This window comes from Panthera onca, chromosome F2, assembly GCF_046562875.1.
Source record: "Panthera onca isolate mPanOnc1 chromosome F2, mPanOnc1 haplotype 2, whole genome shotgun sequence".
Classification (NCBI taxonomy): Eukaryota; Metazoa; Chordata; class Mammalia; order Carnivora; family Felidae; genus Panthera; species Panthera onca.
The window spans coordinates 82,087,545-82,101,940 of NC_138356.1; the positions used below are offsets into that span (position 1 = coordinate 82,087,545).

Here is a 14,396-nt window from a genome sequence, read left to right on the forward strand (position 1 = left end):
CCAAATCCAGTCGGCCCAGCCCGCAGCTCCCTTTGGAGCAAGTCCGGCCCTGGGGGCGGGTGGGGGGGGGGGGGTGGGGAATCTCGAGTACTAGTGTTCGTCTCTGAACGCAAGCCTTGTAACTGTTCGTGGCCGACGCTCTCTCCTTCTGTCCGTCTCGGAGGGTTTCAGCACTGCCGGGGGGCCCGAGTGTCACCCGTCAAGGGAAGCGCTCGGAGGCTCCCGGCCTTTGCAGGATCGGGGTCGGTGGGAAGACAGGATGCAGTGGGCGGGAGACGCCAGCAGGGAAGGGCTCCTGGGCAGGGCACGGGGTGCGGGGACGTGGTCCCAGGGACGGCCCTCCTCTGACGGGGGCGGCACCATGGCTGCTCTGGCTCAGCTCCTCCCACATCAGGGATCCTGTGGATGAACTCGGACTTCGCCCAGCGACTGGCACAGGTGCCTGGCCTCACAGGTTCGCCCACGTGCCTTCGACCAACACGTGAGCCTCGGGCCAGGGATTGGGCAGCAGGGTCCGCTTTTCATTTCTCAGCTGAGCTGCAGCCGCCAAAGAGGCGTGAGGGTCACACTCCCCGTCTGCAGAAGACAAGGGCTTTCTTCTCCTGCCCCCGGGTTGACTCCCTGTGGGGGCTGCACTGAGCACCTCCCTCCTTCACCTTCCTCTCCTCGCCCCCTCCCCACCTGCTCTAACAGGGCTGACCCAGGGACACGGCTGGCCCAGGGGCGTGGCACCCTGGGAACCTTCCAGAAAGAGTCTCTGTGGCCCCAGAAGGAGGCAGCATGGGGCAGGGCATGGATGGTTTCTGGGCCATCCCTGAGGCACGGACGAGGCCCGTCTCTGTCACGTCTGAACCCTCCACGGCAGAGGCCTAAATGCATCCTGGAGGCCGGTGCAGAAGGCGGCCCCCCGAGGGTTGACCCGCAACTCCAGGAGTGGAGAGGATTTCAAACAGCGTCTGTCACCTCCCACCGTGTGCAGGTCCCTTTCCCCGGCACAGGCTGTGTGCTCGCGTCCTGCCGCTCACGCTCGTCCCCAGGAACGGCGTCCCCCAGCTGCCCGAACTCACAGCCTGGGACTGGAGCTGGGGGGCCCCTGTTCTATAAGGCCAGGCAAAAGTGGGCGCCTCCCCACAAAGAGCAAGAGAGGCGGGACGTCACCCCCACGCAGGACTTGGCCCGGCCACCTGATGGTGGAGTGTCTTCAAAGACAGGCCAGGAACACGCTGTGTAAGACAGCAGGGAGCCCAGAAGTGGGTGTCTAGAGAAGCCCTACAGCCCTACAGCCCTACAACTGGCAGGGGTTTGGTGAGCCGATGGGGACAGCTTTCACTGACCTGATGGTGCTGGTGGGCGAAGCATGAAGCTCTTGGAGGAGGGGGAGGAGAGGGAGGAGGGGGGGAGGAGGAGGGGGAGGGGGAGGAGGAAGGGGGAGAGGATGGGGAGGAGGGAGAGGGGGAGGAGTGGAGAGGAAGAGGAGGGGACAGGGGAGGAGGGAGGAGGAGGGGGGACGGTGAGTTGAGGTATATTGTCCCCAGTGTGGTAGATTGTCGTCTGGGAAAGTGCGGAAGGGAGGCGATGCACAGGTTGCTCAGAAAAAGAGATCGAGGGTCAACACAGGTGCCAGGGTCAGAAGGTAAACACGAGGGCGTTGGAGCCCCGGATGGGAGGCCTGAAGAGGCGGCAACAGACGGGGTGGTGGCTGAGACCCGGAAGCGCCTGCTGGTGGGTTTCCCCGGGAGCCCTCCCCCTAGAGGAGGGAGGGCTGCGCGCGGGTGGCCGGGTGACACGTGGGTGGGAGCTAATCCCCCAGGCCTCGGGCCGAGCGAAGTGCGGGTGGTCTCGGGAGAGCGGCTGAGTAATGCCCCGTGGACACCCGCCGGCTAAATGAGGAGGGCGGAGCAAAGTGACCGGCCCAGGGCCAGGCGGTGGCGACCGCGTGCAGGCGCAGAGCCGTGTATTGGCCGTGATCGGAGGCGGAGCACGAGGGGAAGGGGGCCACGGGCACGGGCAAGAGGTGAGGGCTCACCTCACGGGGAGGGGACGGGTGGTCACCAAATGGCTCTGCTGCGGGGGGCCGCCGGGACCCAGAACGCGTGTGGTGTAGGCGACACGGAGCCCCCAAGCACGGTGGCTGCAACGAGGGGGACGGGTGTCGTTTCTTGTTCACGTGAAGGGCGTGCAGAGGTCCGCGGCCCAGACTGTGTGGTCACAGGGAGGCGCGCTCTGCGGAGAGCCCCTGGGCCCGCAGGTCCCCCCGCTGAGTGCGCCTGCGCCTGGGGGCCGGTGCGTCAATGCCCCCGCTGTCCCGCTGGCAAATGTATACACGCCCAGATGCGCCTGCGTGGAAAATCCAGCGCCTGTGCGTAGGCCCTGCAAACACACACGAAGGCGACGTCGACGGTCCCCGTGGAGTCTAGGCAGTGCTCTTCCGAGGGGAACGAGTCTCTGAAGCGCCACAAGCTGCCAGTCCCCGTCCTCCGGTGGCCGGACGCCACGGGTCACACAGAGGCTCACGGGAGGAGCTGGGGAGTGTGGAGTCCAGATCTTGCGCTGCGGACACGGCCGGGGCCGCCTCCCCTGATGCCCACGGAGCTGCTGGCACATCCCTGAACCCACAGGCCCTCTGAGGCCTCTGCTCTTCGAACAAGCATGTCCGTCTGTCTCAAATGTCATTCTGTCCCAAGCACTTAGATAGCGCCTACCAGCTCATTCCCTTTACGGGATGGATAGGACCACGAGACAAAAATGGTCCAAGAAAGTTGGAGGCCAACAAATGGTGAACCAAAAATACCATTAGCTGCTAAACCCAAGTGAATGAAGTAGCGATAGGTTCCGCGCAAGTACAGTTTTCCCCAGAAATGTAAGAATGGTTCAATCTTACGCAAAGATGTCTATCGCTATATTTCGAGAATGAACGGTAATAGCCATAGATCATCACCATTCACTTATTATGATGTTTTTAAAATTCTGAAATAGAAGGAAATTTGAATATTTAGTAAAAGTTTTTCAATAATTTAATTTACCTAAAATAAACACTTAAAACTCAGAATTCATAGAACCTTTCCAGTTATTACCTCATAAATTCCTGCTAAAATATTAAAATTTACAATACACAAAAGGGACACCTGGGTGGCTTGGTTGCTTAAGCGTCTGACTCTTGGTTTCAGCTCAGGTCATGATCTCACGCTCCCTGAGTTCAAGCCCCACATCCGGCTCTGCACTGATGGCGTGGAGCCTGCTTGGGATTCTGTCTCTCCCTCTATCTTCCCCTACCCCCTTGTACGTGCGCGCGCTCTCTCTCTCTCTCTCTCAAAATAAACTTTAATATTTTTTAGAAATATTAGGGGGATTTCACGGAAAGAAAAAAAAAATCCGAAGAGAACTCCTAGGAGTGAGAAATCTGACAGTTGAGTGTAGAAACGTGATGGATAAAGAAACACCATATTACACATAGATGAAGAGTAAGACACCGGAATTTCAGCCATTAACCGCCAAGCAGTTAACTTTACCAGCAAAATGGGTGTATTCAGAGGATGGCCACTCAGGACAGCTAAGCTGCAGCAGAACTGGAGGCGATCCCACAAAGGGGAGGAGCCTTCTTTCATAGCAAACAAGGAGGGATTTGGGGGGGCTGTTCTGAAGGAAAGTCCACTGGAGACCAGCAGGGGTGCAGGGTGATGAGGTCTCTAGCAGCTGAGTTGCAGGGGTAGTGGATTTCTCAGAGACAGTGGCCACCTTTCTCTGCTGGGTGCGGAGGTGATGACTCCCTCCGGAGGCTAGAGGCTGACTTGGAGGGGGCTCCCCATCCGTATCCCCCTCTGGCTTCTGGAGTCCACTTTAGTGAGTTTCCCTTCACTAATGTTCACAAAGCTGAGCAGATTAATGAAACTCACAGATAAAAGGAGATGGGAAATACAGAGACTGGAATATCTGGAAACAGAAAGGAACAGTCCGATACAGAAGGCAGCAAACCGCCGGAAATGGAGGGAATGGGGGCCTGGGCGGAACTGGCAGGCAGAACCACGGGGCTTCCCAAGGCCTCGAGGGGCAGGGGCGGGGAGACCGGGCTATTTCTGCTCACAAAGCTTCCTTTTTCTGGGATGATATGAGACATGGGGAGGGACGACAGGGAAGGAAAGCCCTAGAACACAAACAAGTAGCAACGCACGTCTAGCTGCACATCCCCAGGGAACCCGCCTTCCTGTCCCCCAACACCAGGCCCCATCACTCAGTCCCTGTCTCTCCCAGGCCTTGGGGCCTGGTGGTAAACGGCCGTTATTTGGTGCATTGCATTGTCTGCACTTCAGCCGTGCTGCAAACCAGGCGAAGTGTGTCGTGCTGTTGTGAGCTTCTGAGACGTGTCTCTTGTCCCTCAGTGCCGTCCTGTCACCTGACCCTCCACGGTCGCGCGTCCTTCCCACGTGGGCCCTGGGACAGCGCTCCCCACTCGCGTTGGGAAGCCCGCTGTGTGCCCGGACACGATGGCGCGCTTCTCCTGCGCCACGTCCCGTGGCGGCTCCTGCTCACTACAGCGCGGAAGGACGGGCGCACGCACTCGTTTCCAACCCTGCAAATTCAGCGGTGGGAACGCACCGCCTCAGAGACCGTGCTCCCCGACTGGGCCTTGGCCGGTGGTCCCCACTTCCGCCGGCTTTTCCTATCGCCCACACTCTTGTTGGCAGCGTAGTGCAGTGGAAATACGTGCGTGGAAGCCGCTGGATCCCAGGGCCCCTTAAGCGCGGCGCTTCCAGAAGAGGGGCCGCCTGGACCCGCGGTGGGCAGACGACGGGGGGCGGGGACAGTCCCCGCTGGGGGCGGGGCCCGAGGCGCGGCTGCAGTTGGCCCGCGGGCCTCCAGAGGGCGCCCACGACTTCCGCCGCCTGGGCCGCCGCTGGGGGTGGAGGGTCGGCAGCAGGCGGGGCCGGCTTGGCCTGGGCCCCTGTGGCTTCAGCCTGCGTCTCTGCCTAAGCAAGGCTTGTCCACCGTTCGGGGCTGAGGCACGCGCACGTGGCAGCTTGCTGAAGGGGCCAGGGCAGTCGTGACTCCTCGCCCCGCCGAAGACTCCCCGGGGCAATGACTGGAGCAGGGACAGGATCCCACTGAAGTAACGTTGAAGACACTCAGATCTTGGCCCTTCCCACCGACACCCGCACGCAGCCTCCATGCTGCCTCCAGAGCCCCAGCTGCGGCTACCCCATCGCCCCCTCCCCAAATCACGGTCAGGGCTGGGGGCCCAGCAGGAGCCAGGGCCGCGGGGCCCCTGTGACACAGTGGGGGCCCTGGGGGTGGCAGGAACCCAGGGCTTGTGTCCCCTCATCTGGAAACGGGAACGATGATGGCCAGAGCCACCTCGGGGGAACCCCGCCTGACGTGGGTGAGGTGCCCTGGGACCCCAAACCCGGGATCCACCCTCCAGAGGGTGGGAGCCCACGCCCACAGCCCCCATTGTGGACTGCATCCTCCCGCCACTGGCCTGAGCTCTGGGTCCGCACCCCTGAGCGCAGGCTTCCGGGTGAGAAAGGAGGGCCTGGGCACTGAGCGCCGCCCCTGCGGGGGGCCACACGGGGGCCGGGCAAGCGGTGCCTCATTTCCCCGCCTGAGGAGTGGCTTGCTCGTGTCCTGGGCATTCGCTGCGCCAGAGCTGAGGCAGCAGAGCCAGCCAGACGGGGTGCCGGCCACATGGGTGCCACCCACAGTTGGGTCGCTGGAGTCCCCTAAGTGCCCTGAAAGCCCTCACGGGCGGGCACCCTTGTCGGCTCACGTGGGCGTTCCCTGCACCCAGCCTGTGATCTGGGAAGAGCGGACAGAAGGCACGTAGGTTTGTGGGACTCATGGCTGCCCACTGCTTCCTGCTCTGGTCCTTGTAGAAAGGAGAGGAGAACAGCGCAGGCCCCTGCGTCTCTCCATCAGATAAGGGGCCCCACCCATCTTGCTGCCTTCCCCCACCGGGGAGGAGGGAAGTGCTCACCACCCCGCCAGCCCCACTCGGCCCCCGATCCAGACCCTGCCCTGCTCTCCACATCCAGCAGCCAGCAGGCCTTGCGCAATCGTGGCACAAGGTGCCCATCGGTCTCTTCTGGAGGCCTCCAGCCCTGACCCCCGCTCCGGGCTTCCTGGCCTGGTCCAGGGACAACTTCTCCCATGACGCGATCAGGCCGCAGGCCCAGGCCTCCAGCAAGATAAAAGAATTGCGCTGACGGGGGGCGGAGGGAGCAGCAGGATGGCGTTCGGGGCAAAGGCACGAGTGTGGCTGGCAGGGCCCTGGCCGTCCCCGGGCAGGGCACGCGCACCGGGCGCCGGAGCCGCTCCGGCCCCCAAGGCGGTGCTGCCCTTCGAAGCCATACCGCGCTGTCCCGGCAACAAGTGGACGAGGTTGCTGCAGATCTGGAAGGAGCGGCGCCTGGAGAACCTTCACCTGGAGGTGCACCAGCTCTTCCAGGAGCTGGGGCCCATTTTCAGGTAAAGGCCTCCCCGCCCACCTCAGCCACAGCACCTGTGCGGCTCTCCCTAGCGGCTGGGGAGTCCGGGCCAGGCGCACTGCCGCCTGTGCTCTGCGTCCCCGGGGAGGCGGGGTGGGTGCCGAGCAGCGGGGGGTCTGGGCCCGGCACCTGGAGACTGCGGCTCTTGGGGAGGAGGGAGCACTCCCTGGCCGCGGCTGAGAGGGCAGAGCGCGGACAGCAGAGCAGGAGAGGCTTGGGTCAGACCGCGGGAGGGACTGCCCGCTCCGGGAGAGGCCCAGTCCGGGAGAAGGGACAGGCCCGTGGGAGACGGGCCGCCTTGGTCCTGCACAGTGAGGCCTGGGGGAAGGCACGGGTCCCCCAGCAGGGCTCTGAGCTTCGTCCCACAGGTATGACGTGGGAGGGACACGCATGGTGCTCCTGATGCTGCCCGAGGATGTGCAGAGGCTACAGCAAGTGGACGGCCATCAACCGTGGCGGCCGCCCCTGGACCCCTGGCTGGCCTACCGACAGCATCGAGGGCACAAATGTGGCGTGTTCTTGCTGTGAGAGGGAGTCTGGGCGGGCAGGGGCGGGGAGGGGCGGGGCAGGGCTGATGGCAAGCGGGCCTGCCCAAGGCCCGTCCAGTTTGGGACGGGAGAGCGGCCGCCGGCTCCCGCTGGGTGCCCACCCCTTGGGGATCATATGTGTCCTGGGGCTGAGGAGGGGCAGCGGGGCCACGGCCTCAGAGAGGAGGACGGATGATCGCTGCCATCAGGGAGCCCCCAGGCTGCACAGGCCTCCGCGGACTCCCCGTGCGGGGTGGGCTTCTCCCTTCCTACAGGTCAGGGCGGGAAGCCCAGGGCAGCGGGGAGGAGAGTCGGGGCTAGGGGCTCGGGAACGTGTCAGCATGTGCTGGGGCCTGAGGACCCACTGGCATTGACTAGAGCCCAGGTGGCTGAGGAGGAGAGAGGCCGGGGCTGGGGAGGGGGGCTTGGGGAGAAGGGGGACGGGGGAAGAAGGCACCTTTGCCCAGGAGCTAAGCTGTAGGTGGGTGTGTGTGTGAGCACGTGTGTGTGTGTGTGCGTGTGTGTGTGTGCGCGCATGCGTGTGTGTGTGTGTGTGTGTGTGTGTGTGTGTATCCTCTTGGGTGGACAGGGGACATGGGACCGGCCCAGAAGCATCATTCTCAGAGCAGGGAGGGTTGGAAGGAGAAGGTTGCGGGGGCCCCTCACTCTGGAGCTGGCTGGCCCACCTCTCCCCTGCCTTCAGGGACAGGGAGAGCCCAGCCCGGACAGCTGCTGACGTGCCAGCCAAGGGGCCCGCCGGTGTGCGTGAACAAACTCCACGAACCCAGGCGGCGCTGCCAGGCAGAAGTTCTGGGCTCAGCCCCACCTTCCACGGGGGCACCCTGGGCCCAGCACACAAGGCCTCCCTGAGGGAAAGGGCTGGCGCTCACGCCCCCAGGCAGGCGGCCTGCCCCCTGGGACCAGCGGGCCGCTCCCTGCCTCGCCCCTTCCCCTTGGAGACGAGGAAGATGGGTCCAGGGCTGGCCCCAGGCTGCTGACTCGGGCTCCCCTGAAGCGCCTCTCTCTGCTCTACAGAAACGGGCCCGAATGGCGCATGAACCGACTGAAGCTGAACCCAGACGTGCTGTCGCCTCAGGCCGTCCAGAAGTACCTGCCCATGGTGGACTGGGTGGCAAGGGATTTCTCGAAGGCCCTGAAGTCGCGAGTGCTGCAGAATGCCCGGGGGAGTCTGACCGTGGACATCCAGCCCAGCATCCTCTACTACACCATAGAAGGTCCGCGGGGTCAGGGTGGGAGGGAAGGGGGGTCAGGGCTCGGGGAAGCCGGGACCGGCCGGGGACGGGGCTGAGGCCCCCGTGACGCTGTCGGCCACCCTGGGCTCAGCAACCGTTCCCTGTCCACAGCCAGCAATCTAGCCCTTTTCGGAGAGCGGCTGGGCCTCCTTGGCCACAGCCCAAGTCCTGCCAGCCTGAACTTTCTCCGGGCTTTGAAGGCCATGTTAAAGTCTACCGCGCAGCTCATGTTCATGCCCAGGGTCCTATCACGCTGGACAAGCACCCAGCTGTGGAAGGAGCACTTTGAGTCCTGGGACTACATCTTCCAGTATGGTGAGGGCCAGAGACCGGGCAAGCGTTGAATGCCAGGGACACCAGGGTCCCCGGTTTCCTGTCACCACAGGCTGGGGGAGGGCTGAGGTCACCTCGGGGGCCTTTGTGGCCCCGAGAGGCTTGGCGGTGAGTCCGGGCCGGGCCGGTCCTGAGCAGTTGGCACGGGGCAGGCGGGCTGACGGGCAGGGGCGTGAGGAGAAGTGCCCCGGCCCCTGTCTCTCCGTGCCCCACAGCCAACAATGCCATCCAGAAAATCTACCAGGAGCTGGCCCTCAGCCGCCCGGAGCACTACAGCGGCATCGTGGGGGAGCTGCTGATGCACGCGGACCTGAGCCTCGAAGCCATCCGGGCCAACTCCATCGAGCTCACCACCGGGAGCGTGGACACGGTCAGGACAGCAAGCAGCCCTGCCCTAGGCCATGGAGCCTCCTGACCCCAGGCTGCGTGCCCCCGTGCCCGTGTCTCCTGCAGGCTCCTGTTCTGAGCTGACAGAAGGCTCTGACCTAGGGTGGGGGGCCCGGGAACCGACCCTCAAGGGAAGGGGTCTGCAGTTCCCCGAGTGGGATGCCACACTCTAGGCCCAGTGCAGGGTGGACGAGCCCAGAGACATGAGCAGCACAGACACCATTCAGTCGCCTGGGTCCTGGGAAGAGGGGAAGGGCCGCGATGCAGCTGGAGGGCTGCCTGCGCCAGGAACCCTTCCCAGGCACAGAGTCCATTTGGCCCCAGGTCAGAGATGCTCTGGAGGTGACGGGCGGATGACAGCAAGGGGCGCACAGGGCTCCAGCTTGTGCAAGAGAGAACAGATGGCATGCAGCCTGGGGGTGGGGGCAGGCCGCAGGGTGTGGAGTGCAGCCAGAGCCTCCTGGCCCTCCACCCCAGGTTCACGCACCAGCATCTGTGATGTCCTGCTCTGGGCCGGGCACCCGGGGCTCCGAGAAGAGGCACAGGCCTGCGGTGGAGAAACTCTCCAAATTGGCAGCCGACTCAGGGGCCGGGGCGTGCCGTCCATGTTCCGACCACAAGGTCTGGGCTGACCTGCCTGCGGGTGTCCGGGCGACAATCCTACTGGGTGCCAACAGTTTGGGGCAGTAGAACACCCCCCCATACACAGCCCTGAGAGGAAGGACCCCAGAGGAGGGTGAGAACCAGGGCTCGAAGGGGCTGGAGAAGGCCTGATTCTTTACTGAGCCTGGGCACACCTTCCCTGAGGGAGTCAGGTGTTAGGTTTTAGATCCTGAGGTCCCAGATCCCTGGGATGAGTCCTCCTCCGGGCGTCCACGTCACCGCGGATCTGAGGCGACCCACCCCCAAGGGAGGACCGTCTTCCGGGGTGGAGAGGCCCCGGGAGCTGAGGTGCGTGGCCTGGGCCGAGGTCTGAGCCCTGCACCCGTGGCTCCTGCAGACGGCCTACCCCCTGTTGATGACTCTCTTTGAGCTGGCTCGAAACCCTGAAGTGCAGCGGGCCCTACGCCAGGAGAGCCTGGGGGCCGAGGCCAGGATCTCGCAGGATCCCCAGAGCGCAACCTCGGAGTTGCCCCTGCTGCGGGCGGCCCTCAAGGAGACCTTGAGGTGGGTGTGGCAGGCCCTGGCTGCTGCCTCTGTCCTGGCCCCACTGTCTGGACAGCAGTGCTGGGAGCCTGCAGCCAGGTCCTGGGGCTGAGAAGCGGCTTCACCCAAGATGCAACCCTGTACCTCGTCCTGTTCTCCCGAAAGGGTTAAGAGCTCTTCTCCCCCTGGGATCCCACTTCAATGCCCCGGGCACCATCCTCGGCCGTGTCCGCCGTGTCCGGGGGCTGCTCAGGCTCAGAGAACTTTGTCTGACTCAGGAGGTGCAAGGAAGCAGCTCCTCGTGATCTAGGCTTCCCGGTGCCGGAGGCGACCCGGGAGGGGGGCTGGCAGCTCCCCCAGGCCGGCGCATCCTGGCATAGGAAGGTGGCCGAAGGGAAGCGAGGGTCCCAGGGACAGCTGAGGACCCTGTCGGGTGCCCTCCTCCGCAGGCTGTACCCCGTGGGGATGTCTGTGGACCGAAAGGTGGCCTCGGACGTGGTGCTGCAGAACTACCACATCCCGGCAGGGGTGAGTGAGGCCCCACAGCCCCTCCAGCAGACGCCAAGCCCGCATGACCTTCTCACTCCTGGGGCCTCCGACCCCGCCCCTCCCCACCTCTCCGCAGACATTGGTCAAGGTGCAACTCTACTCCCTGGGTCGAAACCCCTCTGTGTTCGAGAGGCCCGAGTGCTACCATCCCCAGCGCTGGCTGGACAACAGGGGCTCTGGCACCAGATACCCACACCTAGCCTTCGGCTTTGGTCTGCGCCAGTGCCTGGGGCGGCGCCTGGCAGAGACAGAGATGCTGCTGTTGCTGCACCACGTGAGGGGGCCTGGGTGGCCCGGGGGCGGGACGGGATGCGACCGGGCAGGGCGTGGCCTGCGGGTGGGCGGGGCCTGGGGGTGCCAGGTGGTCTGCTTGGGGACCACCGGCCTCTCCTCCTCCGCTGCGCCTGACCCGAAAGGTAGGGTCCAGAAAGGCGAGGGAAGGTGGACCAGGACATCGGGGTTGACCATTTGGCCAGGTGGAACCCGTGCCTCTGTCCTAGGTGCTGAAAAGCTTCCTGGTGGAGACGCTCAGGCAGGAGGACTTAAAGATGACCTACCAGTTCGTGTTCGTGCCCTCCACCAGCCCCCTCCTCACCTTCCGGGCCATCAACTAGTCACGTCACCGCGCCGTCGGGCCAGCAGTGCTGCCAGCCCCCTTCCGCCTGCCCCCGGCCACCCTTGTTTTCTCCCACGGACCCTGCTTCTGGAGCCACAGCACTGTCCAGCCGGCGCCTCGCACCGAGGGGCAGGGGGATGAATCTGGCCGCAGGTCCTGCCTGTGAGCCCAGTGCCACCAGCGCCTTCTCCAGCGAGGAGCACCATCGGAGGGCCTTGGCCTCCGTAGCCCCCAACACTAGCTCCAGGGGCTTCAGATCCGCCCCCACCCCCACCTGCCTGTCCAATCTCATATCCCCTCTGTACTCAACCCGCCCCCTCGCAGAACAGACAGGTTGGCGCCCCTGTCCTGCTCACCGCCACTCCAAAGGCCAGACTCTTTGTCTGCATTGGTCTTGCCAGCCTAGACCTTGAAGCTGGGCCAGGAGTCGTCCCCCTACCTGCTCTGCTCAGTCCACTTGGGCTCCTCCCGGCCCTGCCAGTGCTCTGGGACTGTGACTGAAGCACCCAGCCGAGGGCCTGGGTAAGCAGGTCAGGAGTATTGTTTCTTACAATAGCCACCGAGCAGCTGAGGTGGACATCTGGGCCCATGAGACTCCTCTGAAAGCAGGGAGGATGGTGATCTCCCCTGGCGGGCTGCAGGGTGACCACAGAGAAGCCACCTCAGCCAGGCACAGCCACACGCTCCCTTTAACGAAGCCGTCTGTGTGCCGTGCCCGGCTGGCCTCCCACAGTGGCCCTCAGGACAAGGGCCACCCCTGACCTCATGGGAGGAAGGGGTTTTGGACAGCTGTGAGGTGGCTGGGATCTCCTAGATGGCAGGAGCGAGCAGCCTGTCCCAGGCTGCCTGCGGCCAGGTGACACCCCTGGCGTGGAAAGGGCCGGGAGGCAAGGGTGAGTGGTGGGGTGGCTCTGCTCCCCCTCCTTCCCCACCCCCACCTCACCGGGGGAGAACTGGGCACTCAGCTCACAGCAAAGCAATGACGGAGGGGCCGCACATGTGCCTGGGCCAGCCCCGGGCGCCCGCCGAGTGGCCCGCGGGCGTGTGTTCCCTGTGCGGACTCCCTGGAGGAGGAAAGAGCGTGCGCCCTCCTTGCTGGGCCCGGTGCAGGAGGGCTGCTGCCGGGAGGAGGTCTTCTCCGTGCCCCAGCCAGGCGCAGCTGAAGGGCACGTGGAGGCAGGAAGAGAGGGCCCTGGGGACCCTGGGGGCACACGGGCACAAGCTGGAGCTTGGGCTTGCCGCGCCGGCCCAGCCCTTCTCCCGCCGAGCTGTGAGGTCTTCCCGTGGGCACTCTATGCAGCCATTCCCCTTTCACAGGCCCCAGGGAGGCAGGTCGGCCTTGGGAAAGGGCAGCTGCTTCAATAGGCGCTCAGCAGGGGGATTGTGGCTCCTGCCACTGCCAAGTCTCCTTCCCTGAGGCCCTGCCCTGTGGGGACACCTGCTGGCTGCTGGTGGGCAGGCCCGGAATCCAAACTGCTCCCCTGGAGGCAGTGTGTGTGAGTCCCTCTGTGCAGCGGGGCCCAGGCTCTCCTGATCTTCATGGCAGCCCTGGCAGGTGAGCACCGGGACTGTCCCCGCGTCGCCCGCGGCAAAGCTGAGGCTCAGAGAATTCGTGCAGCCGCACGGCCTCGCAGCTCGTCCCTGGCAGAGATGCCAGCGGAACCCCCGCCGCCGGGCCCTCCTCTCGAGGCCTTGGTGCCTCCTCCGCCTCGAAGGACCTTGGATCGAGAGTGGCGTCACACGTCTTGCAAACATCCTGCAGTGAAAGCGTCTCCGGGTCGTTTCCTGCTTCTCTGTGCTCCTCCAGCCGTGCTGTATGAGTGCTTCGTGGGGGTCCCTTTTCGTGTAACCTGCGTGCCATCTCCTGAGGTTTGGCTGTGGGTGTCCGTCGGGTCTTTCTAAAAATCCTTCCTCTTACCTGGAGACACTGTGCTTAAGAATCATCATCTTATGCCTTGTCATTCTTTCCATACACAAATAGCCTTGCCTTTAAAATCCGTGACTTCCAAGGGCGGCTGGGTGGCTCAGTCGGTTGTACATCCGACTTCAGCCCAGGTCATGATCTCATGGTTTGTGGGTTCGAGCCCCACACGGGGCTTTGCACTGACAGCATGCAGCCTGCTTTGGATTCTCTGTCTCCCTCTCTGTCTGCCTCCCTCCCTCTCTCTCTTTCTCTCTCTCAAAAATAAACGTTAGCAAAATCCTCAAAAATAAAGTAAAATTCAAATGAAATAAAATAACAAAAACCTGACGTCCAGTCCCGGGACATCTGGTCTCCCGGCAGGTGGGGCCTGGGCCCAGGCTGTGCTCCACCTGAGCCTTTAGGTGGCCTCTTCCTGTTACCCGAGCACGGTCCCTTGCCCAGGGCCACGTTTGTGTGAATTACTCAGCCTGGGAGGGCCCCCGAAGGCTCCACTGGTGCGAGAAGGATCCGCGTTCTCAGGCGGGAACGTAGTCCTCCTCAGCCCCAGCCTCGTGGAGCTCAGCTTCCTTCTCTTCTCCCGATGCTGCTGGACAGAGTTTCTGCACCACGTCGTCCGTCCTCCGCAGTCCTGCCTTCCCGTGGGCTTCTGGTCCCATCTTCTGATCCTGCCTGGGCCTCTGCCTCGCATCCTTTCCCTCACAGAACCGGACCCAAGCCCGTCCCCGGGGCTGCTGTGCGGGCTGCTCCCTAGTCTGTGATTCTTCTCATTTAGGGAATTAGAGGGGGCCCTCTCTTTTTTTTTGGCCAGCCCAGACACGCAAGTTTTCTTGTACGAGTTTGTGATTATTTATAGTTGCTGGGAGGGGAGAGACTTTCAGAGCATCAGCCTCATGATTTCGCCAGAGTTTGCACACCCTCGCTGGGGCACAGAAGTGGAGGGTTGGCGTCGGACGCTCTCGTGGCTGCCCCGGGGGAGGACCAGGCTGACCGTGCGTGTGGCACCGCCTCACCGCTGCTGACCTGAAGTCTCACTTTCTTTGCAAATGTTTTTTCACTTTCCTGCAGAAATAACTGCCTACTTTGCAAGAGAGGTCCTGCGGTTCCTGGCTGTTGGCAACAACGGGAATGCTTGCCAACGTGCCAAACGGCCAAGTGCACATTTTCATCCCGTCTGTCGGCATA

General features: G+C 63.5%; 1 protein-coding gene across 2 annotated transcripts; it reads left to right on the forward strand.

The window, feature by feature from the left end:
- The first annotated feature begins 6,220 nt into the window (after positions 1-6,220).
- Positions 6,221-11,288, forward strand: LOC144615056 (cytochrome P450 11B1, mitochondrial-like). 2 transcript variants are annotated; one of them, XM_081792257.1, is made up of 9 exons: positions 6,221-6,459; positions 6,848-7,003; positions 8,042-8,241; positions 8,371-8,574; positions 8,808-8,962; positions 9,980-10,146; positions 10,575-10,653; positions 10,751-10,948; positions 11,175-11,288. In XM_081792257.1, the coding sequence occupies exons 1-9, from the start codon at positions 6,221-6,223 to the stop codon at positions 11,286-11,288; spliced, it is 1,512 nt and encodes a 503-aa protein (XP_081648383.1). The 2 variants fall into 2 exon arrangements, with proteins under 2 accessions (XP_081648383.1, XP_081648384.1); XM_081792258.1 differs by lacking the exon at positions 10,751-10,948.
- The last annotated feature ends 3,108 nt before the right edge of the window (positions 11,289-14,396 follow it).

Bases quoted from the DNA above. Each gene is read 5' to 3' on its own strand.
- LOC144615056 (XM_081792257.1), top strand. From the start codon at position 6,221: ATGGCGTTCGGGGCAAAGGCACGAGTGTGGCTGGCAGGGCCCTGGCCG. The intron at 8,575-8,807 runs GTGAGGGCCAGA...CGTGCCCCACAG, and splicing joins GGACTACATCTTCCAGTATG to CCAACAATGCCATCCAGAAA. The intron at 10,147-10,574 runs GTGGGTGTGGCA...CCTCCTCCGCAG, and splicing joins GCCCTCAAGGAGACCTTGAG to GCTGTACCCCGTGGGGATGT.